This window comes from Salvelinus namaycush, chromosome 5 (assembly GCF_016432855.1).
Source record: "Salvelinus namaycush isolate Seneca chromosome 5, SaNama_1.0, whole genome shotgun sequence".
NCBI lineage: Eukaryota > Metazoa > Chordata > Actinopteri > Salmoniformes > Salmonidae > Salvelinus > Salvelinus namaycush.
In genome coordinates, this window is record NC_052311.1 from 33,967,680 (window position 1) to 33,995,290 (window position 27,611).

Here is a 27,611-nt window from a genome sequence, read left to right on the forward strand (position 1 = left end):
TGCTCATTAAAAATGATATTTACTTTAATTTAATATTGACAATAAAATAAACTTTAGAAAATATTTCACCGATCTTGATATAATATACAAGTTGCCTATTTCCTGCATATTTCAACATCGCTCTGGGGTGGCTAAGTACAACCATAGTAAACCCATGGATTGTGCAGTAAATTGAAATGATTCTATCATAAATACAAGAATCTCTGAACAAAATGACAGTATAGGCAAGGAGTAGAACAAGACAGTAGGGGTCAATTCCATTTCAAGTCAAGAGATTCATTGAGAAGTGCCTTAGTTTATTCTAATTTTAAATTTTAAATTCACTTCCTGAATTAATGAGAGCTGAAATGAAATTGAACCCAACCCTGGTAAAAGATGTGTTGAGCTTGGAATAAGGTTAACGATAATTACCGTGCCTGATGCAGAAGTTGTAAAGTAGTCTTTTGGTTATGTTACAGGAAATTAGCTTTATACAAAACAAAACAAAGTGCTAATGCATTCATTCTTTGACATGATGTCCATTGTCTAATGTTTTTGCATCAATTTGGCACATATCCTTCAGATACAAAGGTTTGCAAACAAACACTCAAATACAGTATGAGAGAGCATTATGGCACATCAAGTAAGCCAAGTCAAGACTGACAGCATATTGGTTATCACTTTGCAAATATGTATCTACAGTGCATTTAAAACACCACATTAACATGGTCCCCCATAGTGCCCAATTCTAATATGAGTGAAAAAAAACATGATCGATTCCAAATTGGAAATTGTATGCAATTGAGGCATGTGGCTCCCGGTGAATGCTGGTCCAGGTTGGTCCTCCAGTCTGCCTTGAGTTCCTCCGACAATTATCTCAGGTGGTATTTAAAAGAGAGGACCCACCTCAGGCTGCAGACAGTGAGAGAGCCTGTGGGCATCACCTTGGAGTCTGCAGTCCACCCATGGCTCTCCAGTAGAGAACAGACAGACTGACTGACCTGATGATCACCCGTGCATTTCTACAGCAGTAACACGACATGGCATAGCAAGAGCCCATGGTTGGTTTGAGAGGCCTCTGTTGGCCACAGTGTAGTTTCCTAGGCCAATCAACAACCTTCTTCTTGGTCATAGCTCATTTAGTCTATCCCTTTAAAAAAAGCCAGTTTATTCTCCCTCTCTGTTCAGTTGTAAATGAGTATGAGGAGAGTGTGGCCCTCCTAATACTAATATAGCTAAATGGCCCCCTATGAGTCTGTAGGACAACAGTCTCCCTCCAGCCCTGCTTGGCCCAACACATTGGCAGCCAGACTTAAGACACTCTGCTTCAGGCAGCATTGTTGAGTCTTGGGGTCACTTTGACCATGGAAGCCAATGTTCCCCCCACTCTCTTTCTCCCTCTCCTCCTCTCTCTCTATGGCAGCCCAGACCCATGCTCAGAGCCACCTGTCAAGCTAGTGTTGCTTCAAGGAGTTGACTGTGAAATCAGACATCTGTGTGTGCATCAGAGTGGCTCCCTTTGGCTGCTGCGTGTGGCTGTGGGGTCCTGCAGTCGGGGGCTGATAGTCATAAAGGCTTGTCTATGACGGATACACCTGTAGGGGAGATAACAGAGGACTTTATTCTTCAGACCAGAAGGTCCCGAGTTTGGATGCACGGACAAGCATTTGAATAGGGGGTATGAAAGGTCAAAGGTGAAAGGTTACCTGCATAGCTTCGGCCGTTGCTCATGTTGGTGGGGATGAGACTCCACTTGTCTGTGGCAGGGTTGTAATACTCCACTGAGGAGAGGTTACACGAGCCGTCGTCTCCTCCGATCACATACAGCAGTCCGTTTATGGCACACACTCCTGCACGAACACGGGGGAGAGGTTAGAGACACGCACACACACACTATGCCCAAATGTTCTGCATTTCATGGTCTCTAGTGTGTGTGTGTGTGTGTGTGTGTGTGTTAGGCTACTTACCGGCGTTCCTCCGACACATGTTCATGTCGCACACTTGTTTCCAGGTGTTACTAGGGGGATCGTACACCTCCACACTCTTCCTCACCAGGGGCCCGTCGTGGCCCCCCGCCGCATACAGCTGCCCGCTCAGCACCCCAACACCTACAAACACCACCGCACACACGTCTACTTATATCTCTTCACACATAAACACGCTACAGATGTTCACCAGCCATAACTGTCGTCCATTAATAACCAGCAAGCTGGAGCTAAGTATCAGCTCCAGTAGTTCTCTTGTGAACAGCACCCTCTACGGCAGTAATCTAATTTCAGTGCTCATTCGGTTTAGATCCCTGTATACTAGGGTCGGGTGATGTTAACCTTTGTCCTATCGTGATTATGTACCCATAAAACATTGTGATGCATACGAATGCAACTGGACGAATCGTGACAACAGTTTATGATGAAAGCCTGGGCAGAGGCGAAGCGCTGGCAAATCTTGCCTAACATTCCTTTCTGGTGGAGGAGAAGAACAGAGGTGTGTGTGTGTGTGTGTGTGTTTGTGTGTGTTCGCACCTGATGGAGTAGTGACTATCTGATAAGGAACGGGCTGCCTTACCGTAGTGAGCTAGGTTATAGGCCTCCACCTTGGGCTGAATAGAAGTAGTCTACCTTCTTCAGAACTGGATAAAAATTGCTTTATTTGCCTCAGAACAAACCATATCATTCATTTTTCTATCTCTCATAAAAGGTGTGATTGAGAATAGCCCATGCTATAGAGACTTTCATTCTTGTTACTCTTGAAAGCCACAACTTTAGGACAACACCTTCGTAGGTTAGGATATTTGGGCTATAAGCTACTGTTCATAACTGTAACTTGTATGATAGGCCTAGTTATTGACCATTTTGTTTTCAACCTCACATGGCGGGTTTTCCCCGGGCCCGCACGGATCATTTCTTTCTTAATAAGCTTCAATTTGATTGAACTTGTCATTTGGTTTTTCTACAGGCTACTGATCTAGTTTTTTTCTCTCTCATTATTCGTCCCCTGGCTACCTTGTGTTTTGAGGCTATTCAAATAACTGTTTGAGATGGAACTCCGTTAGATTCATTGTTTGATCGGGAGAAATCCACGCATAAAACGATGAAGTGTGGCCTTCACAGTCATATTCATAGCCTATCGAATTGAGAGAGAAGGGAATATAGGCTACATTTTTCATTAAGCATCAATATAGTTAAGGAGTGTGTTAATAAAAAAAAAATGCTTTAAATTGTTTAGGCTATAGCCTAATGCCCATGCATCCAACAGAGATACAATATTTTCTGACTAGACATTTGGCGCTGCTTTGGTGGAATTCTTCGCTCTGTCTGGCCTATATTCCTCTCTTGCGTTCTGTAGGCTATATAACGTATTTATTGAACACAACGATGTCGTCACCATCAAAGATGGCTGTCAATTATCGTCGATATTGTAATATCGCCCAACCCTAACATGTGCTCATGCAGGGAAAACATTGCTTGTAGCGCATTAAAACCATATTGGGTGAATATTGAGTTGTAGGTATTGATATGGTTGTGCTGTTCCCTCACTGCTGCCAGCTAATTAGTTAGCAGTGTAGTCCTGGATGAACCCAGGCAGCATCACCAGGAATTAAGGGGCTGCATTGTGTTGGTGCTACTTCCTCTGCCCAGCTGAGCAGACTGCACAATGAGCACAGGAGACTCATTCACAACAACATTGACTGAGAGACACTCTCACAATACCAAAGTTAACAGAATGGGAGTGAAAATACACAACGGCACCCTTGAAAAAGAGAGAGACGCATAGCTACCATCCCAATAGAAAATGATTTACAAGACATTTCCTATTTCCAGGAATCTCTGTAGGCAGTAAAATGTTACTGACTACCTCATGAAGCGGGTTGAGAGAATGCCAAGAGTGTGCAAAGCTGTCAACAGGGCAGCTACTTTGAAGAATCTCAAATATATTTTGATTTGTTTAACACTTATTTGGTTACTACATGATTCCATATGTGTTATTTCATAGTGTTGATGTCTTCACTATTATTCTACAATGTAGAAAATAGAAAAAATTAAGAAAAACCCTTGAATGAGTAGAGAGAGAGCGAGAGCGAGAGAATATACAGTTGAAGTCAGTTTACATACACTTATGTTGGAGTCATTAAAACTGGTTTTTCAACCACCACAAATGTCTTGTTAACAAACTATAGTTTTGGTAAGTCAGAATAATAGTAGAGAGAATTATTTATTTCAGCTTTTATTTCTTTCATCACATTCCCAGTGGGTCAGAAGTTTACATACACTCAATTAGTATTTGGTAGCATTGCCTTTAAATTGTTTAACTTGGGTCAAATGTTTCAGGTAGCCTTCCACAAGCTTCCCACAATAAGTTGGGTGAATGTTGGCCCATTCTTCCTGACAAAGCTGGTGTAACTGAGGCAGATTTGTAGACCTCCTTGCTCGCACATGCTTTTTCAGTTCTGCCCACACATTTTCTATAGGATTGAGGTCAGGGCTTTGTGATGGCCACTCCAAAACCTTGACTTTGTTGTCCTTAAGCCATTTTGCCACAACTTTGGAAGTATGCTTGGGGTCATCGTCCATTTGGAAGACCCATTTGCGACCAAGCTTTGACTTCCTGACTGATGTCTTGAGATGTTGCTTCAATATATCCACATAATCTTCCGTCCTCATGATGCCATCTATTTTGTGAAGTGCACCAGTCCCTCCTGCAGCAAAGCACATGATGCTGCCACCCCCATGCTTCACGGTCAGGATGGTGTTCTTCGGCTTGCAAGCCTCTCCCTTTTTCTGCAAACATAACAATGGTCATTATGGCCATTTTTGTTTCGTCAGACCAGAGGACATTTCTCCAAAAAGTACAATCTTTGTCCCCATGTGCAGTTGCAAACCGTTGTCTGGCTTTTTTATGGCGGTTTTGGAGCAGTGGCTTCTTCCTTGCTGAGCGGCCTTTCAGGTTATGTCGATATAGGACTCGTTTTACTGTGGATATAGATACCTTTGTACCTGTTTCCTCCAGCATCTTCACAAGGTCCTTTGCTGTTGTTCTGGGATTGATTTGCACTTTTCACACCAAAGTACGTTCATCTCTAGGAGAAAGAACGCGTCTCCTTCCTGAGCGGTATGGCGGCTGCATGGTCCCATGGTGTTTATACTTGCGTACTATTGTTTGTACAGATGAACGTGGTACCTTCAGGCGTTTGGAAATTGCTCCCAAGGATGAACCAGACTTGTGGAGGTCTACAATTTATTTTCTGAGGTCTTGGCTGATTTCTTTTGATTTTCCCATGATGTCAAGCAAAGGGGCACTGAGTTTGAAGGTTGGTCTTGAAATACATCCACAGGTACACCTCCAATTGACTCAAATTATGTCAATTAGCCTATCAGAAGCTTCTAAAGCCATGACATCATTTTATGGAATTTTCCAAGCTGTTTGAAGGCACAGTCAACTTAGTGTATGTAAACTTCTGACCCACTGGAATTGTGATAAAGTGAATTATAAGTGAAAAAATCTGTAACAATAACAATCGGTAATCGGCATTTTTAGACGCCGATTACATTGCACTCCACGAGGAGACTGCGTGGCAGGCTGACCACCTGTTACGCGAGTGCAGCAAGAAGCCAAGGTAAGTTGCTAGCTAGCATTAACTTAACTTACAAAAAACAATCAATCTTAACATAATCTCTCGTTAACTACACATGGTTGATGATATTACTAGTTTATCTTGCTTGTCCTGCGTTGGATATAATCAATGCGGTGCATGTTAATTTATCATTGAATCACAGCCTACTTGGCCAAACGGATGAAGATTTAACAAACGCATTCGTGAAAAAAAGCACTGTCGTTGCACCAATGTGTACCTAACCATAAACACCAATGCCTTTTTTTAAATCAATAAGTATATACTTTTAAACCTGCATATTTTGTCAAAATTGCCTGCTTAAAATAAATTAATGTAACTAGGGAAATTGTGTCACTTCTCTTGCGTTCTGTGCAAGTGTAGCAGTGTGATGTTGTTCCCCTAGATTTTGCACCAAGTTGCACACAAGGACCAATTCAAATAGGCCAGGTCAAGAGGGGATGTTAATAATTTGATAATAATAATAATAATTCCGTGTTTAAAAAAAAACATTATTACAGCTGCATAGCTAATGTTATTTTTTGGTGTACAAACACTTTTTCATATCAATATTGTACATACACGTGATTGTAAAAGTTGTGTATATTTTGGTTTGGCCCATCGCGGGTTATCTGTATTTCCGTACCCCCTTATTGTTCTCTTTTGCCTGACCTACGGCTAGCAAGGTATGTTGTCCTTGGCTCCGAAATTGTTCAATATAAAACCGTGGTAATGTTACACAATGTACTGTTATGCAACCATAAGTTTTGTTACAATGTGGACAATATAAAGATTTGTTAACAAGTTTCACCCAGCTCGCTAACTAGGGTATCTATGTTGACTTGTGAGTACTTGGGACAGTGTTTGAGTGAGTGTCCATGTGCTTCCACAGGTGCCTGAGAGCTAGGACTGCGCCAAGGGCTTAAATATTGTGTGTTGTCTCTTCGTGTGCAGGGCAAATAAAAAGAATCCAACCAGCAGACCTCCAGTTGTGGCAGTGTCATAATTAAAAGTACACAACGCAGAATGAACCACGCTACACAAGCAGAGTCAGGGTATATGCAGCAGTTTGGGCCGTTGCGAACTGTGAAAAGACCATTTCTTCCTAACAAAGACCGTAATTCATTTGCCAGAATTGTACATAATTATGACATAACATTGAAGGTTGTGCAATATAACAGCAATATTTAGACTTAGGGATGCCACCCGTTAGATAAAATACGGAAAGGTTCCGTATTTCACTGAAAGAATAATCGTTTTATTTTCGAAATGATCATTTCCGGATTTGACCATATTAAATGACCTAAGGCTCGTATTTCTGTCTGTTATTTATATTATAATTAAGTCTATGATAGAACAGTCTGACTGAACGGTGGAAGGCAGCAGCAGGCTCATAAGCATTCATTCAAACAGCACTTTCCTGCGTTTGCCAGCAGCTCTTCCCTGTGCTTCAAGCATTGCGCTGTTTATGACTTCAAGCCTATCAACTCCCGAGATTAGGCTGGCAATACTAAAGTGCCTATAAGAACATCCAATAGTCAAGGGTATATGAAATACAAATGGTATAGAGAGAAATAGTCCTATAATTCCTATAATAACTACAACCTAAAACTTTGTAACTGGGAATATTGAAGACTCATGTTAAAAGGAACCACCAGCTTTCATATGTTCTCATGTTCTGAGCAAGAAACTTAAACGTTAGCTTTTTTTTTTACATGGCTCATATTGCACTTTTACTTTCTTCTCCAACAGTGTTTTTGCATTATTTAAACCAAAATTGAACATGTTTCATTATTTATTTGAGACTAAATATAATTTATTTAGGTATTATATTAAGTTAAAATAAAAATGTTCATCCAGTATTGTTGTAATTGTCATTAGTACAAATATATATATAAAAAAACCTGCCGATTAATCGGTACCGGCTTTTTTTGGTCCTCCAATAATCGGTATCGGCGTTGAAAAATCATAAAATCGGTCGACCTCTAATACGTACAACCCTATATCACATATCGTACAGCTCCATTACACATTCCATAGATTCCCTGGACTTAAAGCCACAACACTCCCACGGCTTATGTTTTCTCTGTGGACACTGACGATGTGAGTGTAGCACAGGAAGTTGGTGGCACCTTAATTGGGGAGGATGGGCTCATGGTAATGACTTGAGCGGAATTGTATCAAATACATCAAAACACATGTGTTTGATGTCAATCCATTAGCTCCCTTCCAGCCATTAATATGAGCTGCCTCCTGTGGAGTGCAGTGTGTATGTAGGCCACTGAGAGGTGGCACTGCATACTTCTTGAGACAGAAGCTACTGTTGTGTCTGTGAGGAGGACAAGAGAGGGTTGTTGATGCTGAGGTCTGGTCTGTACCTGCTCCGCTACGTCTGGTGCTCATGTCAGCCATGTAGCCCCACTGGTTACTGACTGGGTTGTACTCCTCCACCGTGCTGAGACACTGGCGCGACGCCCCATCGTAGCCGCCCACCGCATACAGCTTCCCTGTACAACACAACACACACCCACTGAGGAATACAACAAGGAACACGTACAAAGAGATGCTGAATGGACACCCACAGCCAGAAACACAACACCCCCACTGATAAATACACAAGCACAGATACACACAGAAGCTCTATATAGACACTGAAGCACTCACACACACTGATATACTGTAGACAGGCAAAATGAGAAGTTCACAAATAGCACTGTTGACACACAAACACACTGTTCTTCTCTTACCATCTACCACTCCCACTCCGACGCTGCTGCGTCTCGTGTTCATGGGAGCAACAAACATCCACTCATTGGTCTTGTAGTTGTAGACCTCCACTGACGACAGGCCTGATGGAGGGAGGGAAGGAGGGAAAAGGGAGAGGAGAAAGCTCTAATGTACTGAAAGCAGGACACAATACTCAAATGAAATGAGGCCCAACACTAATGCTCTCTCCTCTCTGCTCCAGTGTATCAGTATAATCAGATGCGGTTGGGGTGACATCACCACTGTGTCTAACCATACAATCTAGACATTCATTCTGGAGGCACTACTGCTCCCTGCTCCATTTAGTCACACTGTAACACACTCCGCTGCCCCTCAAAGGCCTACTGGAACACTTAGAAAACACACAAATCTTGGACAATGGTGACAAAAAAAGGGGGGGAGGGGGGGGTAAGAATAGGTACCTGTGCTCCCGTCGAAGCCCCCCACGGCATAGAGCAGGTCCCCCAGCACGGCCGATCCAAGGGTGCTGCGTCGCTCTTGCATGCTGGGAACTGTAGTCCACTGGTCCCTCACCCCGTCATACACATCCACCGTCCTGACTCGCAACGAGCCGTTGAATCCTCCCACCGCGTACACCCTCCCTGCCATGAACACCACACCTGAGAGAGACAGACAGTGAGACAGACAGTGAGAGAGAGAGAGAGAGGGAGGCAGAGAGAGAGATTGGCATAAATCTCTTACCCCTGCCAATGAGTGCACACATTAAAGCAGGCCTATTCAACTGGCGGCCCGTGGGCCGGATCCGGTCCATTTATCAATTTAGAATGGCCCTTTGATCAATTCTGAAAATGAATAAAAAGAATCAGCGAGAAAAAGGCCATGTTTAGTTCCAAAAAGAGCCCTAGTTCAATATTCTCCAAATGGGAGAATCTGTTATTCATCACTATATTGGATCACTCTAATATTGTATCCTTCTGCTCGGCAGGATACATTCTGAGTAAGAATTTCAGATTAGTCCCGTGAACCGGGTAGTGCTGCGGGTGACCCCCTTAAATAGCTGCCGCCGCACTACTCCCACCTCTTCCTTTTCTCGGCTCATTCCAAAGAGGATTAGCTTGGTAAGGGCTCTATGTTAGAATCTATAAGGACAGAAGTATACCCACAGCTATTCAATAACTTGGAGCAGCTAGCTAAGCTAGCCTCTCCATCAGGGTGCTTTGTAGTCCCGCCACTCGGTTTGGCTTGTGCCATCTCGTTTGGGTTTTGTCCTTGTATTTAGCCTCTTAGTGATCCCTTCACGCCGCCAATCCCTTTAGCAGGATCGATTTGACAACATCCAGTGAAATTGCAGAGCGCCAAATTCAAACTACAGGAATATCAATATTCAACATTCACGAAAATATAAGTGTAATACATCAAAATAAAGCTTAACTTCTTGTTAATCCAGCCGCTGTGTCAGATTTCAAAAAAGCTTTACGGCGAAAGCAGACCATGCGATTATCTGAGGACAGCGCCCCGCATACAAACACATGAAAAAAAAATTCGACCAGGCAGGTGCGACACAAAAGTCAGAAATAACGATATAATAAATGCCTTACCTTTGAAGATCTTCTTTTTGCAATCCCAAATGTCTCAGTGACACAATGAATGGTCGTTTTGTTCGATAAATTCCTTCTTTATATCCCCAAAATGTCAATTTATTTGGCGCGTTTGATTCAGAAATACACCGGTTCCAACTCGCCCAACGTGACTACAAAGTTTGAACGTGCAGACTGGCACTAAGAAAAGAACAGCGGGAACGTTTCCCTAGTCAGCTCCATTATTAGTGCAATGCCCCTTAAAGTGTTGCCAGGGTGGTGGGCCCGGCTCTGCGGCCCATCCCGTGCCCCGTGCCCCCTGCCCTCGTGCCTTGAACCTCGTGGGCTTTCAGTGGATACAGCTGGAGAACTGCAAGGCAATCCCATTGTGCGCCACTCGGGAGCCATGACCAATATATAATGTCCTGCTAATAACAGGGTTAATAATATATCTGTGAGAATATCCAATGAGCTTTTATAAAATTCTAAATTAATGATAATAAATCGCTTTGTTTAAAAAATAACAATATTTTGGAGATTATTTAGTTTTCAAATAACATAAAATGAGCAAGAAAAAGGCCATTCTTGAACATGGGGTGAGACATTGTTACTAACTTATTATTTAGAATAATTAAAGTTTTTAGAGGGACAGAAACTAAAAAACTACAGCATGGGTCTACCGGTCAAGGATGGCATGTGTATTGAACCAGCATCTGTAGCAACACAGCTTGCACTGCTATGCAGTGTCTTAGACTGTTGCGCGACTCAGGAGCTGTACAGCGTGACCGGTCAGGAGCAGCCTACACTACTACAGCAAGAGCAAAATAATCCTAACATAATAAAAACCTTAGTGTAACAACAGTTTTAGTAAGTAATACTGAAGTCGTGCACAATTACCAGTCTCTATTTAGGTTTATGTTGCCCATTCATTGTCAGTTAGAGACACAGTAGGACCCAAAAGCATAATCAGTGCTCTAACTCCCCCTTGCGCTGGTCTGGAGCAATAAAGTGGTGACACAGGGTACCGTACTAAACCACAAATTACCTCTAAATCCCGCAGCATAATTGCACAACTTTTAGTGGAGCAACTACTGTACCAACCTGAGCGATACTCGGTTTGGTCAACCAGTATTGCGGAGCTGAGGGTTTGTCCTAGTTTTCTGTGTCTTGTCTGTCCACCGGAACCCTCCCGGTGGAGCCTTCGGGCTTGGGGACCACACATAACTCCGCAGGATCGGGAGTCTGTGTATGTTTCGCTCTGGCGGGCTTGCAGTTCTCCCCGGAGAATGAGTCACGTGTCCCTAGGTACACCACACTTCTCCCTCACAGGGAGCAGCCATCTTGCCTAGACTCTTGTGTGTTCCACGGTGAACGAACTATGCAGTAGCTAGCTTAACAAGAGGAGACCACTGCAGGACTAAGCACACTCTTTACATCCTGACAACACCCCCACGTATAGTAGAATAAACTATAACGTGGCGTGAGTTACAGCCGAATCACACGTACAGTGCATTCGGAAAGTATTCAGACCCCTTGACTTTTTCCACATTTTGTTACATTACATTATTCTAAAATTGATGAAAAATAAAAAATTCTCATCAGTCTACACACAATACCAAAGCAAAATAGATTTTTATACATTTTAGCAAATATATAAAATATTCTAAACTGAAATATCACATTAACATAAGTATTCAGACCCTTAACTCAGTACTTTGTTGAAGCACCTTTGGCAGCGATTACAGCCTCGAGTCTTCTTGGGTATGACGTTACAAGCTTGGCACACCTGTATTTGGGGAGTTTCTCACATTCTTCTCTGCAGATCCTCTCAAGCTCAGGTTGGGATTGGGAGCATCGCTGCACAGCTATTTTCAGGTCTCTCCAGAGATGTTCAATCGAGTTCACGTCCGGTCTCTGGCCGGGCCACTCAAGGACATTCAAAGACTTGTCCCGAAGCCAATCCTGAGTTGTCTTGACTGTGTGCTTAGGGTCGTTGTCCTGTTGGAAGGTGAACCTGCAGCCCAGTCCGAGGTCCTGAGTGCTCTGGAGCAGAGTTTCATCAAGGATCTCTCCGTACTTGCTCCGTTCCTCTTTCCCTTGATCCTGACTAGTCTCCCAAATCCCTGCAGCTGAAAAATATCCCCACAGCATGATGTTGCCACCACGCTTCACCGTAGGGATGGTGCCAGGTTTCCTCCAGACTTGATGCTTGGCTTTCAGGCCAAAGAGTTCAATCTTGGTTCCATCAGACTAGAGAATCTTGTTTCTCATGGTCAGAGTCCTTTAAGGGCCTTTTGGAAAACTCCAAGCAGGCTGTCATGTGCCTTTTACTGAGGAGTAGCTTCCGTCTGGCCACTACCATAAAGCCCTGATTGGTGGAGTGCTGCAGAGATCGTTGTCCTTCTGGAACATTCTCCCATCTCCACAGAGGAACTCTAGAGCTCTGTCAGAGTGACCATCGTGTTCTTGGTCACCTCCCTAACCAAGGCCCTTCTCCCCCGATTGCTCAGTTCGGCCAGGCGACCAGCTCTAGGAAGAGTGTTGGTGGTGCCAAACTTCTTCCATTTAAGAATGATTGAGGCCACTGTGTTCTTGGGGACCTTCAATGCTGCAGAAATGTTTTGGTACCCTTCCCCAGATCTGTGCCGACACAATCCTGTCTCAGAGCCCCAAGGACAATTCCTTTGACCGCATGGCTTGGTTTTTGCTCTGACGTGCACTCTCAACTGTGGGACAGGTGTGTGCCTTTCCAAATCATGTCCAATCAATTGAATTTACCACAGGTTGACTCCAATCAAGTTGTTGAAACATCTCAAGGATGATCAATGGAAACAGGATGCACCTGAACTCAATTTCGAGTCTCAAAGCAAAGGGTCAGAATACCTATGTAAATAAGGTATTTCTGTTTTTTATTTTTAATAAATAAAATTAAATCTAAAACCTGTTTTCGCTTTGTCATTATGGGGTATTGTGTGTAGATTGATCAGGCAAAACATTTATTTAATACATTTTAGAATAAGGCTGTAACGTAATAAAATGTGGGAAAAGTCAAGGGGTCTGAATACTTTCCGAATGCACTGTATAAGCAAAGATTGAGCTAACGTGTGAGTTCGTGTGCTCTGCCCCTCCTCCCACGATCAGGCAGTTCATACCCAATTCACCTCTCCTCTCCTTCAGTCTCATACACTAAGGCTGGTACTGTAGGTCTATAGTATCTGACTTTTACAGTATTGCACAGATATAGTAATATCCCACTGTTGGCTTCACTTTCACAGAGAAACAAAATAACTATTATTGTGTTTCATTGTGAGAGATGTGGGGTACCCCTGCCTGCGGGAGGAAGTGAACACTTTACGGGGGGGGGGGGGGTGATGACGGCGACGATGCCCTCTCTCTCCGCGCTAGAGACGAGTTGGGTGACAGTGCTTCAGTGTTCCGAGCACATCAGGGATCGACCCAGTCCACAGCGCCATCTGTAGCTGGGAACACTGCTACAGAGGCACCCCCTGTGGTGAAGGAAGCAACACGGGAGCTTTAAGCAAGAGTGGCTATCGCCCTTGATATCAAGCTGTAAGAAACACCATCTGAGCAGCTCCTTATCCCCATCTGCCCCCCCATCCTCCCTGACAAGGAGATCATTGGCTTGGTGCCTCGCCTCAAACCAGGACCAGACAGAGTAAGCGATGAACGGCTGCAAAGCACTTTCGGTACCCTCTCCATCATGGTGCACCTCGTAAACGCGGCTACGATGCTGCAATCATACCTCGCCCTGCTGATCCCTCGCATCCCAGGGGTTCGTGATGAGCTGAAGGAGGTCACAGAGGTGTCAAGGCTACTCACTATGCTCCAGACAGACATGGTATGTGCCAACGGCAAGGCTTTGGCTTCAGTGATGACTTCACACCGCCATCTTTGGCTGACAGAGTCTAAACTGCCACCGCCAGTTCAGAAAACATTCTTGGAGCTCCCCTTCACGCCAGGTTCCACCTTTGGGCCAGGGGTCAACAACATCATCCAGCAGACTACAAAACTGCGTAAAAACAGAGAGACTTTGCAGGAGTTCTTGGTAACTGGGCGCCCTACCGCCCCCGCCCCTCGGAGGAGCTGGAAGACAGGGCAGGATGTCCCGAGGGCTCCAGCAACTTCTTGGCCACGCTCCTCCCCCACCGAGACAACAGGGGCAGGGAAATGGGAACCAGCGTTTTACACCCCGACAGCACAAGGACAGGAGTCGTGACCACCCTTACAAGCAGCGGCATGCGGCTAAGAAGGATGGGCCCCGGCACCCCTCCTGAGGTGCTGGCAGTCGGCCTCGGCCGTCTCTCCCAGGCCCAAAGGGTAAACTGGGAGATTTAGGTGGAGTCTCCCTGGGTACTGGGCACAGTCCTGGGGGCATACAAACTCCAGTTCTAATGCCGAACGCCCTCCTACAGGGGCATCTGGGTCACCTCGTGGAAGACGGGGTGAGGAAGGAGGCACTCCGGTTGGAGATAGCCTCGCTTCTGAGCAAGGACACAATCAGGAAGGTAGAGCCACTAGAACGGCTAAGTGGGTTCTACTCCACGTATTTCATAGTGCCGAAAAAGGACGGCAGCTTTCGGACGATCCTGGACCTGCAAATGTTTAAAGGAGCTCAAGTTCAAGATGCTCCCGAGACGACCATGGTTCAGCCTCCTGTTGTCCCTCCTCTCTGGGACCCAATGGCAGCTGCAGCTGAGACCCGACCTGCTCTCTCAGGCTCGAGGGACCCTCTGGCATCCAGACACACGCAGCCTCCAGCTTTGGGCTTGGCCCCTGAGAGGCGTAAATGGGAAAGTCTAGGCATTCAGGACAAAGTGGTTAACAAGTTGCAGAATGCCAGGGCTTCCTCCACCAACGCGTCATATCAAATGCGGTGGGGCATATTCTGTACCTGCAGTGAGGGTCATAATGTTACCCTCAAGTCGTGTGATGTACAAACGGTTTTACACTTTTTACAATCACTGCTTGATGCGGGCCGAGCGTCATCTACTTTCAGAGTGTCTTTGGCAAGATGGGCATCCAGCACTTTTGCTAGGTACTATCAAGTCAATGTTGCTGCCGCAACCAGGTCGGGATGGACGTGTTGGGTGTTGCCTCCACTTCGCTGAAGGGGGATAGAGGCACACAGCAACCATTACTGCCCTGAGCTCAGTCCTACGGGATTTCGCTCGTCTGGCCATGCCTAGTTCACCGATTAATATGGTATTGTGATACCAGATTGGAGTGATCCAATATAGTGCTACATAACGAAGGTTACATATCTAACCACGGATATGCGAGCTATTGGATCACTCTAATCCTCTTGTCGGTGATCTACGGCGTCTAGAAAAGGACACAAGGAGGGAGTAGTGCGGCGGCAGCTGTTTAAGGGGGCCAGCCACAGCACTACCCAGTACATGTGACTAATCTGAAATTCTTAAATCAGAATGTATCCTGCCGAGCGGAAGGATACCATATTGGAGTGATCTAATAGCTCACATAACCGTAATTACATACGTAACCTTTGTTTTCCTGTAGTCCCGCCCATTAAGTGCTGTCAATCAATATCATCCAACATAGCAGTTACAGCCAATTAGAACTGCTAACAGGGGTACAGGGTCTGTCTGCCCGCCTATCTGCTCTTTCACCGCAGATGAGATCACTACACTGCCTGATACACCAGAACGTGCTTTGCACTTAAATCAGCAGTGAGTTATAAAACACATATGGACTCAGTTATGGCCAATGTTCCCTCTAAACTGCGGACGTGCGCGCAGCTCCCCTCGGATTGCCGCACAGAAGAAATATGAGCCTGAGCAGAGAAGTATGAGATTGAACTTCATTCAACGTTCGACAGTTTTTCCCTTTAGTTAACACTATGAATGTTTCACTCTACTGTGGGGGAAAAAGTGGTTTCTTGCATCAAAGGGTAATAATGCTCTCAAGAAAGCAGCCTATGAGAGCAGCCTAACCAGGCTGTATCACATCCGGCCGTGATTGGGGGTTCCATAGGGTAGGCCGTCATTGTAAATAAGAATTTGTTCTTAACTGACTTGCTTAGTTAAACAAAGGTTCGATTTTTTTTTAATTACAAAAAATGTGAGCTTAGGGAGGAGATATTTGCTTTTCTCCATGATTGCCGCCACAAGAAAGCCAACACATATCTAGCAAATGATTGATGAGGAGTTCGTATCAGATGTTTGTTTTTTTCAGTGACATCTTCATTCAATTGAATGAACTTAATTTGGGACTACAGGGGAGGGATAAAACAGTTATTCACATGATTGAAAAACAAATTCTAAATAAAGTAGTTTATTTTCTCCTCTGATTTTAGCCCCCAAAAAACACTAAATTTCTCTACACTGCGCAACTATATTCAGTCATCATCAGTACAGATCAATGTCAAAGTTTTTAGACAAACTGAAAGCTAACTTTGCAATGAGATTTGATGAGTTGAAGTCCCCATTGAGCTGGTGCAGTTTGTTACAGGGACCTGTTCTCTACTGATGCGCGGGGAGAGAGTCTTCGCCGCAAAAACTAGTCAACTGAGATATGCTGTGCATAAAAGGTTCCTATGTGTAAATGAAAACAAAAGATGACGCTATGTATGTAAAACAAACAGGAAAGTAAAAAATAATTCATGTGATGCAGGTCAACTGTGTTATAAGTACAAATGTGTTCCATTATTTAAACAATTTGATGCACTGAATTAGGCTAATCTTGAAGCACTTAAAATTCACTCTAAGTGAATTTTTATTTTATTTCAATAAAAGTGCTTTATAAGATTATAATCCATAATTATAATGCATTGTTTTTATACCGGTTTTAGGAAGAGTAATCCCATGTAGAAAATGTCCCTGTAAATAACCTTCTTCCAATCTGGCCCCCGTAATACAATAGTTGAATAGCCTTGCAAAAAAAAGCTTTTAGGTTTCCCCAGCAGAACAGAAAAGTCAGAGGGGAGTGTGTGATTTCAGAGGTAGTAGCGACCAGAGTGTGTTTACCTGCTCGACAGCGTCTGGATGGCAGGTCAGCAACCTGGTACCAGCGGTCCTCCTTGAAGTCATAGCACTCCACACTGCGGATGGCTTTAGGAGCCTGACCACCCACCACTATCATCACCTAACACACACACACACACACACACACAACAAGAGGGCTCCTATTTAGCTACATGTAACAGTCTCAGGGTATAAATAACAGTGTGTGTGTGTCTGTACGTGTGTGCTTTTGTGTATGTGCACATGCGTGCATATGTGTGTTGTCTGACCTTGGGCAGGCTGATAGGCGTGCGTGGGCGTGTACGGTCAGTCTTGATCAGGTGGCGCTGATCAGAGGGCAGGAGGTGGTACTTCATGGCCTCTATCAGGAAGTCCTTGCAGATGTTGTTGTTTTTGATCAAGGCCTCCTCCTCCACTATCTACTCCACGGACACAGCACAGTGAGCACACACAAAGTGCAGACAGGAACACAATAGAGCCACATGAAACAAGCACAATATGTACAATATTTTCAAGTTCACCATCTGGAATAAAACATATACACAGGTTTTCACATCTCACAGTATGATTTCTATGCTGGAGAATTTGGGAGCTTGATTCATTATTAATGCTACGTGAAAAAACAAGATGAATGGTGGTGATGAGTGTGACCCACCTGCACCAGGTAATCTCTGGACAGTAGTGGCAAACGAACGTGCTCCATCAGCTTTGGCATGTGCTCCAGACGAGCTTCCTTGTTGTGTTTTATCCATGCAACCATGGCCTCAAACACCTGAGAGAGAGAACACAGAGTTAATTACATTTACGGGGGGAGAACAAGAACTGGATCTAACCGGTGCTGTGACTCCCCTCTATCTGAACACACAGATAGACAGCCATCTGCCATATCTCTCTCTCTCTCTAGCTCATCCAACCTGCTCCGTTCCCTGAAGATAGATAGGATCAGAACCGTGATTGAAGAGACAGGAGACGGGGGCAGAGACACTAGAAACAGGGCTGGTGTCATGTTGGTGTGTACATGTGGGTTGGCTTTGCTTTGTATGCACATTAGCGAGTGGAGCATGAGGCCTGGAGTGGGTTGGTCAGCACTGGCAGCAGCAGCTCTCTCTCCCTCTGTGGTAAGTCACTCTGGGACGGGGATCAGGCCGTTTGTGACACGGCTGTCCTCTACTACAGCAGGAGTGAGTCATGAGGAGTCTGTTGTTATGGTGAGTGTCGTCTGAATAAGACCAGGAGGAGAGAGCTTGAGAGCCTGAGCTCTACTGAGCTAATTCATAGCACAGAGAGTGGAGTTCCTGGAATGCACTTGTCTTGCATAGTAATTGGAAGTGAAGTACTCTTCATAGGATAGGATAGGATAGGAGCCTGCAGTGTGTGACTGAACAGAACAGAAGCAGAGGGAAGTTTGGGGTTGGTTTGGGATGTTCTGGTGGCTGACCTTCTCCTCTGTGGACACGGTGAGTTTGTCGCTGGAGATTAGACTGCACACCTGCTGTAGAGACAGGCCCATGAACTCCTCTCCCAGCATCACCTCTGAGAAATGCTGCTCTGTTAAACAAACACAAGCACATGGTTAAGCAACAGAACGTTACACCCCTGAGAAATGACAAAGGTCATCAGCATACGGCCAGCAAGCTCCAGTAGTTTACCACGTCTCCACAATGTAAGGTCAAATTTTATATACTCAGTCTTGACAGCTAGCTGGGATACTGGGCTTTGGCAGAAGAATGTCCATGCAAAACAGGACAAGGGTAATATCTTCTAACAGTAGTCTTAATCAAGAACTTCCAATGTTTTTTTTCTGGATAAAAAAATGGGTGTGGTGGTGGGCGTGGCAGAGGGCATGGTAGGGGGGCGTGGTAGGGGGGCATGGCAATGAGCGTGGTCGGCTGTCGGCAAAAATGTTAGCGCCCCCCCCTCTCGGCGCTGTAGAGAATTTTTTGAAATTACACAAATTTCTCCATGGAGCTGAGAATGTATTTAGCAGTTTTAAAGCGAATTGCAGTTTTAAAGCGATTTTCCTACAAGTCTACACATTTTGCCATGCAGCCGAGAGAAAATGTTGCAGTTTTAAAGCTAGTTTCCTGCAATTCTATGCATTTTGCCATGGATAATGCTATGTTCTTCTGCTCAAACATAATAATAAAATTAATACTGCCAAATTAATTGTTTTGGGAATTTACAGTTCTCCCTGTCTAGCTTTTATTTTGGTGATTGTTGGTTCTCAAAGATTATATTATTTAAAAAAAAATATATATATATAAGTCCATTATCTGGTTTTAGTCCTTTGAGGCCTCTGAAACCATTTTTCCATCCCGAAAATATATATTTTCAAATTATAAAAAATTAAAATTTGGACTTAAGTGACCGGAAAAAAAGCTTAGGCGGCCCGCCCAAGGATTAGATTACAGTGGTAGAAAGTAGACTATCATAAATGCCAACTTTGTACAGTATAAGGTTACGACGAAACCAGTATCACAATACAATAAAAGAAGTATGGCAAGGAAAGAAAACCTGAAGCGGAAACAAACATCATTATCCTGTCATCCAGAGTTACATTTGTTTAGTTTTTTATTTATTTATTTATTTTTTAATTTTACCCCCTTTTCTCCCCAATTTTCGTGGTATCCAATCGCTAGTAATTACTATCTTGTCTCATCGCTACAACTCCCGTACGGGCTCGGGAGAGACGAAGGTCGAAAGTCATGCGTCCTCCGAAGCACAACCCAACCAAGCCGCACTGCTTCTTAACACAGCGCGCCTCCAACCCGGAAGCTAGCCGCACCAATGTGTCGGAGGAAACACCGTGCACCCGCCCCCCTTGGTTAGCGCGCACTGCGCCCGGCCCGCCACAGGAGTCGCTGGAGCGCGATGAGACAAGGATATCCCTACCGGCCAAACCCTCCCTAACCCGGACGACGCTAGGCCAATTGTGCGTCGCCCCACGGACCCCCCGGTCGCGGCCGGCTGCGACAGAGCCTGGGCGCGAACCCAGAGACTCTGGTGGCACAGCTAGCGCTGCGATGCAGTGCCCTAGACCACTGCGCCACCCGGGAGGCCCTCATTTGTTTAGTTTTCAAGCTACAGCACACAATATTTGACATAAAGCAGGTTTTTAAAGATCCAAAGAGTTTGGTCTGCGCCCCGTTTTCATTTTTGCCATGGAAAATCGAGTATTGAGATTCTGGTTGTCACAACCCTTCTGCAGTTTGCTTTTTAACTGCCTTCTGACCAAGACAGAGGCCAGTTTCTCCATCCCCTCCCCTATTCCCACAAGCTCTGCCTGGTGAATCCTAGAAGTGAGGTGGGAGTCCACTCACCAGCATAGGCATGGGACTGGTTGAGGAGCTGTGTGCATGTGTGGAGGTCAGCAAAGGCTCGGATGCCCAGACAGTTGGTGGAGTGCAGCTGGCTCTGCAGGAACTCACAGCACACCTGCCTCACGCCCATCAGCTGCAGGAGACTGGCTGCAGGCAGGAGTACCTACAGAGACACACCGTAGGTCAGAACACACAGGAGACACTATAAACATAACAGACATCTAAGCAACCCACAAAAGGGAGAGAGAGAAAAGAGAGAGCAGGCCCCATAAAAGACACAGCCCACTATATCATCAGGACAACGAATAGAATACACAGTAGCAGGGAACAAATCTCATTGTGCTTGTTTTTCTAATGCCAAGCAAATCTCCATGTTTTCATTTAGAACTCAGAGGATTTGAATATTATTGAATGGTTTGAAGAATCTTTTGGAGGCAGACTCATTCCAATTTAATTCCAGAGTTAGAGTTAATACCAAAGTAGAAGCCAACTGAAACAGAGGCCAGACTCAGAATGGACAAAGGGCCGGAAACAGGCAAATATTTACTAGGATAAGAGCTTAAACTGGGAAAACCACAAAACAAGGACAGCAGGGATTACAGGGGAACTCTACATCCCTGGCTGTTTCTCAGACTTTAGCCGGACAACTGGAATAATACATACTGGTGGTATATGTTGGTCAATTCTAAAGGAGCCATTTGGCTTCTCTTGTTTATTAGCCTCCATCCTGCCAGTCTGTTGGTACTATGGTGTGCTTTAACAGGCAGCCCAGCGCTCCCATTTGCCCACATCCCCACGCAGTGCAGACACATAGAAACTAGGTCACTTAGCTAGGCTCTCCTTTGAAAAGCCCTGTGATTATTCATGTTTTTGCCTGTTGCCCTTAGGTCTGACTATTATAGTGGGTGTTTTCTGCAGCTGTGGTCCACACATTCTGAGAGAGCCCACACAGAAAGTACTGTAGCGCCACACACACACACACACACACACACAATGAAAGATTATCCAGTCTTATGACGAGACTTGGATGCCATTCTAAAACACACACACATCTAAGCAGGCATGTTGCAAACACAGAGGATTTCCCCTCGCTCCATGCACATTTCCTGAGCTAATAATAACAGGAAATACCCTGCCTGCGGAAAGGCCCGGGTAGGTGGAGACAATTCTATGCCACTTAAACAGCCAGTAAATTTGAAGAGTCCAATGAAGGAATACCAAAGCAACATGAAAGGACCCATGGAATCCAATGCTGTACTCAGTTTAACTTGGTTGAGACACCGATGGGGACGCTGTAGCTCACCTGAACGTTGTTCTCTGTTACTTCAATCTCAGCTGTATAGATATAGTCCACCAGCTTCCTAAGTGTCTGGCCATCCACATCCCTGATCTCCACCTGCTGGGCTTTGCTCTCACTCATGTCCCCTGTCCACCACACACACACAGAGTGAGAGAAACCACTTGAGATGGTTTTATGTGACAAGAGGAAAACAATCATCTCACTGTTGCAATAAAGCGGGCCTCACTTTCACAACATTTTTCACTTGACCCATTACTTTCATAATGATGACAAATGTAATCTATACACACAAATGTATACACGACACTATTTACCTTGAACTATATGAAGTGTAATAATACCTGTGAACATGGCACAGAAGTAGGGGCTGCAGGAGGCTAGCACCAACTTGTGAGCTGGCACCTCTATGTTTCCCGCCACCAACAAAACGTCGCACAGCATTTTCTTACTGTAAACACAAAAGATCCGAAAGGTTGGCTGTTGATGAACGGTGTTTTCAACAATCATCATACTGATGATTTCTTAATAACTCAACTGGATGTATAAATGCTCCCGCTGTGTGCCAAGGTCATTGTATTAGGTAATTGCACAGTAGGCTACTCGGTGCCAAGAATAGGCTGTTATGTATAATGTGTAGGCTATTAATGTGTATAATGAGTTATATTATCGACACATTACAAGACTTATTTTCAATGATGGACAAAGGGGATACTATGGAACTAGATAAAACACAAGAACACCACGCTTTGCAATGCGGGGGGGGGGGGGGGTCGTTCCATGTAATTTCAGGAAGCCATGACACCCACCATCTGAAATTGTTCTGAAATCGATTCTGTACTTAGAAACGGATAGGACCCCACGCCAATCCCACCCCAACAACATCCAGCCGTGATTGGGAGTCCCATAGTGCGGCGCACAATTGGCCCAGCATCGTCCAGGTTCGGCCGTCATTGTAAATAAGAATTTGTTCATAACTGACTTGCCTAGTTAAATAAAGTGGAGGTTCCGTGGGTGGGTTTTAACAATGTCTTTGGATTACTTGTGTCTTACTCACTAACCAGCTTTCCATCCAACCTTTTTATGCGAGTAAAGTACGTGTCAGATCAAAAATGTCATGACAAGCCTGATGGAAACAGAAAATGTTTTGGTAAACTTTCCAAATGTTGACAAAACAAAATAAGCTAGAGAAGGTGGGAAATGTAGGTGGAAGCGCTTTTATGAGCAAAATATTGATATAATAACCATCATATCAAAGTAAACTTGTAGTCACGTAATGACATGTTGTGTGGTCCTCCCACTATGACTTGTTGGGAAGGAAAGCATGCACTTTCTTAGGCTACAGATGAAATAAATTATGATTACTTCATTGTTGGTTTCAGAGCTTGCAAGAAAAGCTTTTCACTGTACTTTTGCATGTGACATTAAAACTTGAAGATGAAATAAGTCATGATGAACTTCACAGGGTGGTGAAAGTGCAAGGTGATGAGCTTGATGCTCTTTTCCAAAAAGTATTGAGGGTCTTTTTCTGGTGACATGATCATCGATGCTTGGCTGCCATTTGACAAATAAAAATTCTCGCTCTTTTGTCCATAATAATCTCATCATGTAGGCTATAGGTGTGCTCTAGCCAACAGCGCTATCCGCTCACACGGTATCAAATCTAATTGTATTCAACATTCTGGCTTGAAGAGGATTAGAGAGGTCCATTTCCAGACTTTAGTGTATTTAAGAAATGTACTCGTCTGTGTCCTGGCAAGGGTGAAACCAACCCACCTCCTTAAGTCATTCATCAGCTGAAAAGCCTTTCTCATATGGGTGTGGTTGAAGGTGTGCATCCCTGCATCCACTGCATCCTCCTCGGAGTCACAGGTCGGCTGCTGGACACTAGATTCTTGACTGGTCAGGGATAAACTGGACATAAATAGACTTACCTAGCTAGGATAGCTCAAAGATCATTAACCTCAGTCATAACCCTAGCGGACTAAATTCCACACCATGGTGAAGGAGTGGAGCAGAGTCCTGGCTTTGTGGAATCTAGCTCCGACTACATCGATTCGCCCAAATTCAACACACACACACACACATACAGTGGGGCAAAAAAGTATTTAGTCAGCCACCAATTGTGCAAGTTCTCCCACTTAAAAAGATGAGAGAGGCCTGTAATTTTCATCATAGGTACACTTCAACTATGACAGACAAAATGAGAAGAAAAAAAAATCCAGAAAATCACATTGTAGGATTTTTAATTTATTTGCAAATTATGGTGGAAAATAAGTATTTGGTCAATAACAAAAGTTTATCTCAATACTTTGTTATATACCCTTTGTTGGCAATGACAGAGGTCAAACGTTTTCTGTAAGTCTTCACAAGGTTTTCACACACTGTTGCTGGTATTTTGGCCCATTCCTCCATGCAGATCTCCTCTAGAGCAGTGATGTTTTGGGGCTGTTGCTGGGCAACACGGACTTCAAACTCCCTCCAAAGATTTTCTATGGGGTTGAGATCTGGAGACTGGCTAGGCCACTCCAGGATCTTGAAATGCTTCTTACGAAGCCACTCCTTCGTTGCCCGGGCGGTGTGTTTGGGATCATTGTCATGCTGAAAGACCCAGCCACGTTTCATCTTCAATGCCCTTGCTGATGGAAGGAGGTTTTCACTCAAAATCTCACGATACATGGCCCCATTCATTCTTTCCTTTACACGGATCAGTCGTCCTGGTCCCTTTGCAGAAAAACAGCCCCAAAGCATGATGTTTCCACCCCCATGCTTCACAGTAGGTATGGTGTTCTTTGGATGCAACTCGGCATTCTTTGTCCTCCAAACACGACGAGTTGAGTTTTTACCAAAAAGTTATATTTTGGTTTCATCTGACCATATGACATTCTCCCAATCTTCTTCTGGATCATCCAAATGCTCTCTAGCAAACTTCAGACGGGCCTGGACATGTACTGGCTTAAGCAGGGGGACACGTCTGGCACTGCAGGATTTGAGTCCCTGGCGGCGTAGTGTGTTACTGATGGTAGGCTTTGTTACTTTGGTCCCAGCTCTCTGCAGGTCATTCACTAGGTCCCCCCGTGTGGTTCTGGGATTTTTGCTCACCGTTCTTGTGATCATTTTGACCCCACGGGGTGAGATCTTGCGTGGAGCCCCAGATCGAGGGAGATTATTAGTGGTCTTGTATGTCTTCCATTTCCTAATAATTGCTCCCACAGTTGATTTCTTCAAACCAAGCTGCTTACCTATTGCAGATTCAGTCTTCCCAGCCGGGTGCAGGTCTACAATTTTGTTTCTGGTGTCCTTTGACAGCTCTTTGGTCTTGGCCATAGTGGAGTTTGGAGTGTGACTGTTTGAGGTTGTGGACAGGTGTCTTTTATACTGATAACAAGTTCAAACAGGTGCCATTAATACAGGTAACGAGTGGAGGACAGAGGAGCCTCTTAAAGAAGAAGTTACATGTCTGTGAGAGCCAGAAATCTTGCTTGTTTGTAGGTGACCAAATACTTATTTTCCACCATAATTTCCACCAAATTCATTAAAAATCCTACAATGTGATTTTCTGGATTTTTTTTTCTCATTTTGTCTGTCATAGTTGAAGTGTACCTATGATGAACAGGCCTCTCTCATATTTTTAAGTGGGAGAACTTGCACAATTGGTGGCTGACTAAATACTTTTTATATATATATATATATACACACACACACATACACCACTGTTCAAAAGTTTGGGGTCAATTGGAAATGTCCTTGTTTTTGAAAGAAAAGCAAATTTTTTGTCCATTAAAATAACAAATTGATCAGAAATACAGTGTAGACATTGTTAATGTTGTAAATGACTACTGTAGCCGTAAACGGCAGATTTTTTATGGAATATCTACATAGGCGTACAGAGGCCCATTATCAGCAACTATCACTCCTGTGTTCCAATGGCACGTTGTGTTAGCTAATCCAAGTTTATCATTTTGAAAGGGTAATTGATCATTAGAAAACCCTTTTGCAATTATGTTAGCACAGCTGAAAACTGTTGTTCTGATTAAAGAAGCAATAAAACTGGCCTTCTTTAGACTAGTTGAGTATCTGGAGCATCAGCATTTGTGGGTTCGATTACAGGCTCAAAATGGCCAGAAACAAAGTACCTTCTTCTGAAACTCGTCAGTCTATTCTTGTTCTGAGAAATTAAGGCTATTTCATGCGAGAAATTTCCAAGAAACTGAAGATCTTGTACAATGCTGTGTACTACTCCCTTCACAGAACAGCACAAACTGGCTCTAACCAGAATAGAAAGAGGAGAGGGAGGCCCCGGTGCACAACTGAGCAAGAGGACAAGTATATTAGAGTGTCTAGTTTGAGAAACAGACACCTCAATTCCTCAACTGGCAGCTTCATTAAATAGTACCCGCATAACACCAGTTTCAACATCAACAGTGAAGCGGCGACTCCGGGATGCTGGCCATCTAGGCAGAGTTCCGCTGTCTGTGTTCTTTTACCCATCTTAATCTTTTATTTTTATTGGCCAGTCTGAGATATGGCTTTTTCTTTGCAACTCTGCCTAGAAGGCTAGCATCCCGGAGTCGACCTCTTCACTGTTGATGTTGAGACTGGTGTTTTGCGGGTACAATTTAATCAAGCTGCCAGTTGAGGCAAAGGGTGGCTATTTTAAGAATCTCAAATATAAAATATATCTTTATTTGTATAACACTTTTTTGGTTACTACATGATTCCGTATGTGTTATTTCATAGTTTTGATGTATTCACTATTATTCTACAGTGTAGAAAATAGTACAAATAAAAACAAACCCTTGAATGAATAGGTGTTCTAAAACTTTTGACCGGTAGTGTGTGTGTGTGTGTGTGTGTGAAACGCCTACCTTTGTTTGTACTCTGTAGTTGTGTTCCTTTCGTTGTTTCCTGAAATCCACACTTTTCAATAAACGTGAATCAAATACACCCACCGACTGTTTGCTCATTGCTGTAAAATGGCAACTCCGCGCAAATTCCAATTTAATCTCAACAAGGAAACAGTCGGTAGTTGTATTTGTTTAAGGTTTATTGAAAAGTATAGATTTCAGCAAACAAAAAGGCTCACAACTACAGAGCACAAACCTATGTACACGGTAGTCGTTTCATAATTAAAAAATTTTGAAGTATTGACTTTGGGCGAATCGATGTGGTCGGAGCTAGTCATCAGAAACTTCCTTCACCGTGGAGTTAAATCAACTATCGTCACCCCTGCTTGTACAAAGATAGCATTAACAAAATACAACTGTAATTTCAAAAGACAATGCTGGGTTCTCACTGCTCAATAACTGAACAAAATATATTTTAAAGGACAACGTATAGTAACATATGCTTCAGTACAGTGGCTACAGTTTCTAGGTGGCTAACGCCTGTGCTGTGTGCTAACACAGAGAGTACAGTAACGTTACTAGCAGCTGATGTGTTGGTTGTTAAATAGTTACCTAACTAGTAAGGTAGTAATTTGGCAGTTATTATCTTTAGCTATGACTTGGTTACTAGTACCACGATATAATAAGTATGTGTTACCCTTATTGACAAACTAGAAGATAAGTACAGCTGTCCTGGGCTTGCTTTTTGTTCACGCTGTTCGCTTAGCTTGCTAATGTTAGCTAGCTACATCGGCATAAAAATGCGTGCAGTACAGTAGTTAGCTAGCAAGTTAGCCAGCTATTCATGGAAAATGCCAAATCTCTATAAATCAACTGGCAAGTTATATCCGACAACAGCTGTACAGTATTCATCGGAAGACTACACTTTCATCACGAGCCCTCTGACAACTTACCCCAACGTTGCACAGTCCATGATATCAGATATGCTGCATGAGTTGTACCGGGGTTGGCTACGGGCCCATGCACAAAATGAATCGTTCAAAGTCCAACACAACACTCACTGAATGAGGTGGCTTATCGAATCTACACTTATTCATTAGCTGACAAATAAACCTAGCTAATAAGCAGACATCTTGTCATGGTTACTGCTTATTTCCTTTCTACCCTAAACTATTACAAAATGTGTTATTTTCTGACTGAGCAAGAAATGCTAGAGAATGTCTTTCCCAGACACTGCTGCTTCATCCTGCCCCAT

At 44.0% G+C, this 27,611-nt stretch overlaps 1 protein-coding gene across 1 annotated transcript; it reads right to left on the reverse strand.

The window, feature by feature from the left end:
* Positions 1-27,611, reverse strand: LOC120048222 (kelch-like protein 3). The gene is made up of 15 exons (XM_038994010.1): positions 27,310-27,611; positions 23,286-23,408; positions 21,854-21,960; positions 21,516-21,637; positions 20,213-20,375; positions 18,331-18,440; positions 17,548-17,664; positions 17,162-17,311; positions 16,896-17,013; positions 8,776-8,973; positions 8,335-8,436; positions 7,966-8,094; positions 1,947-2,087; positions 1,686-1,829; positions 1-1,574 (listed from the first exon to the last, which is right to left on the reverse strand). The coding sequence occupies exons 1-15, from the start codon at positions 27,327-27,329 to the stop codon at positions 1,546-1,548; spliced, it is 1,773 nt and encodes a 590-aa protein (XP_038849938.1). The 5' UTR covers positions 27,330-27,611; the 3' UTR covers positions 1-1,545.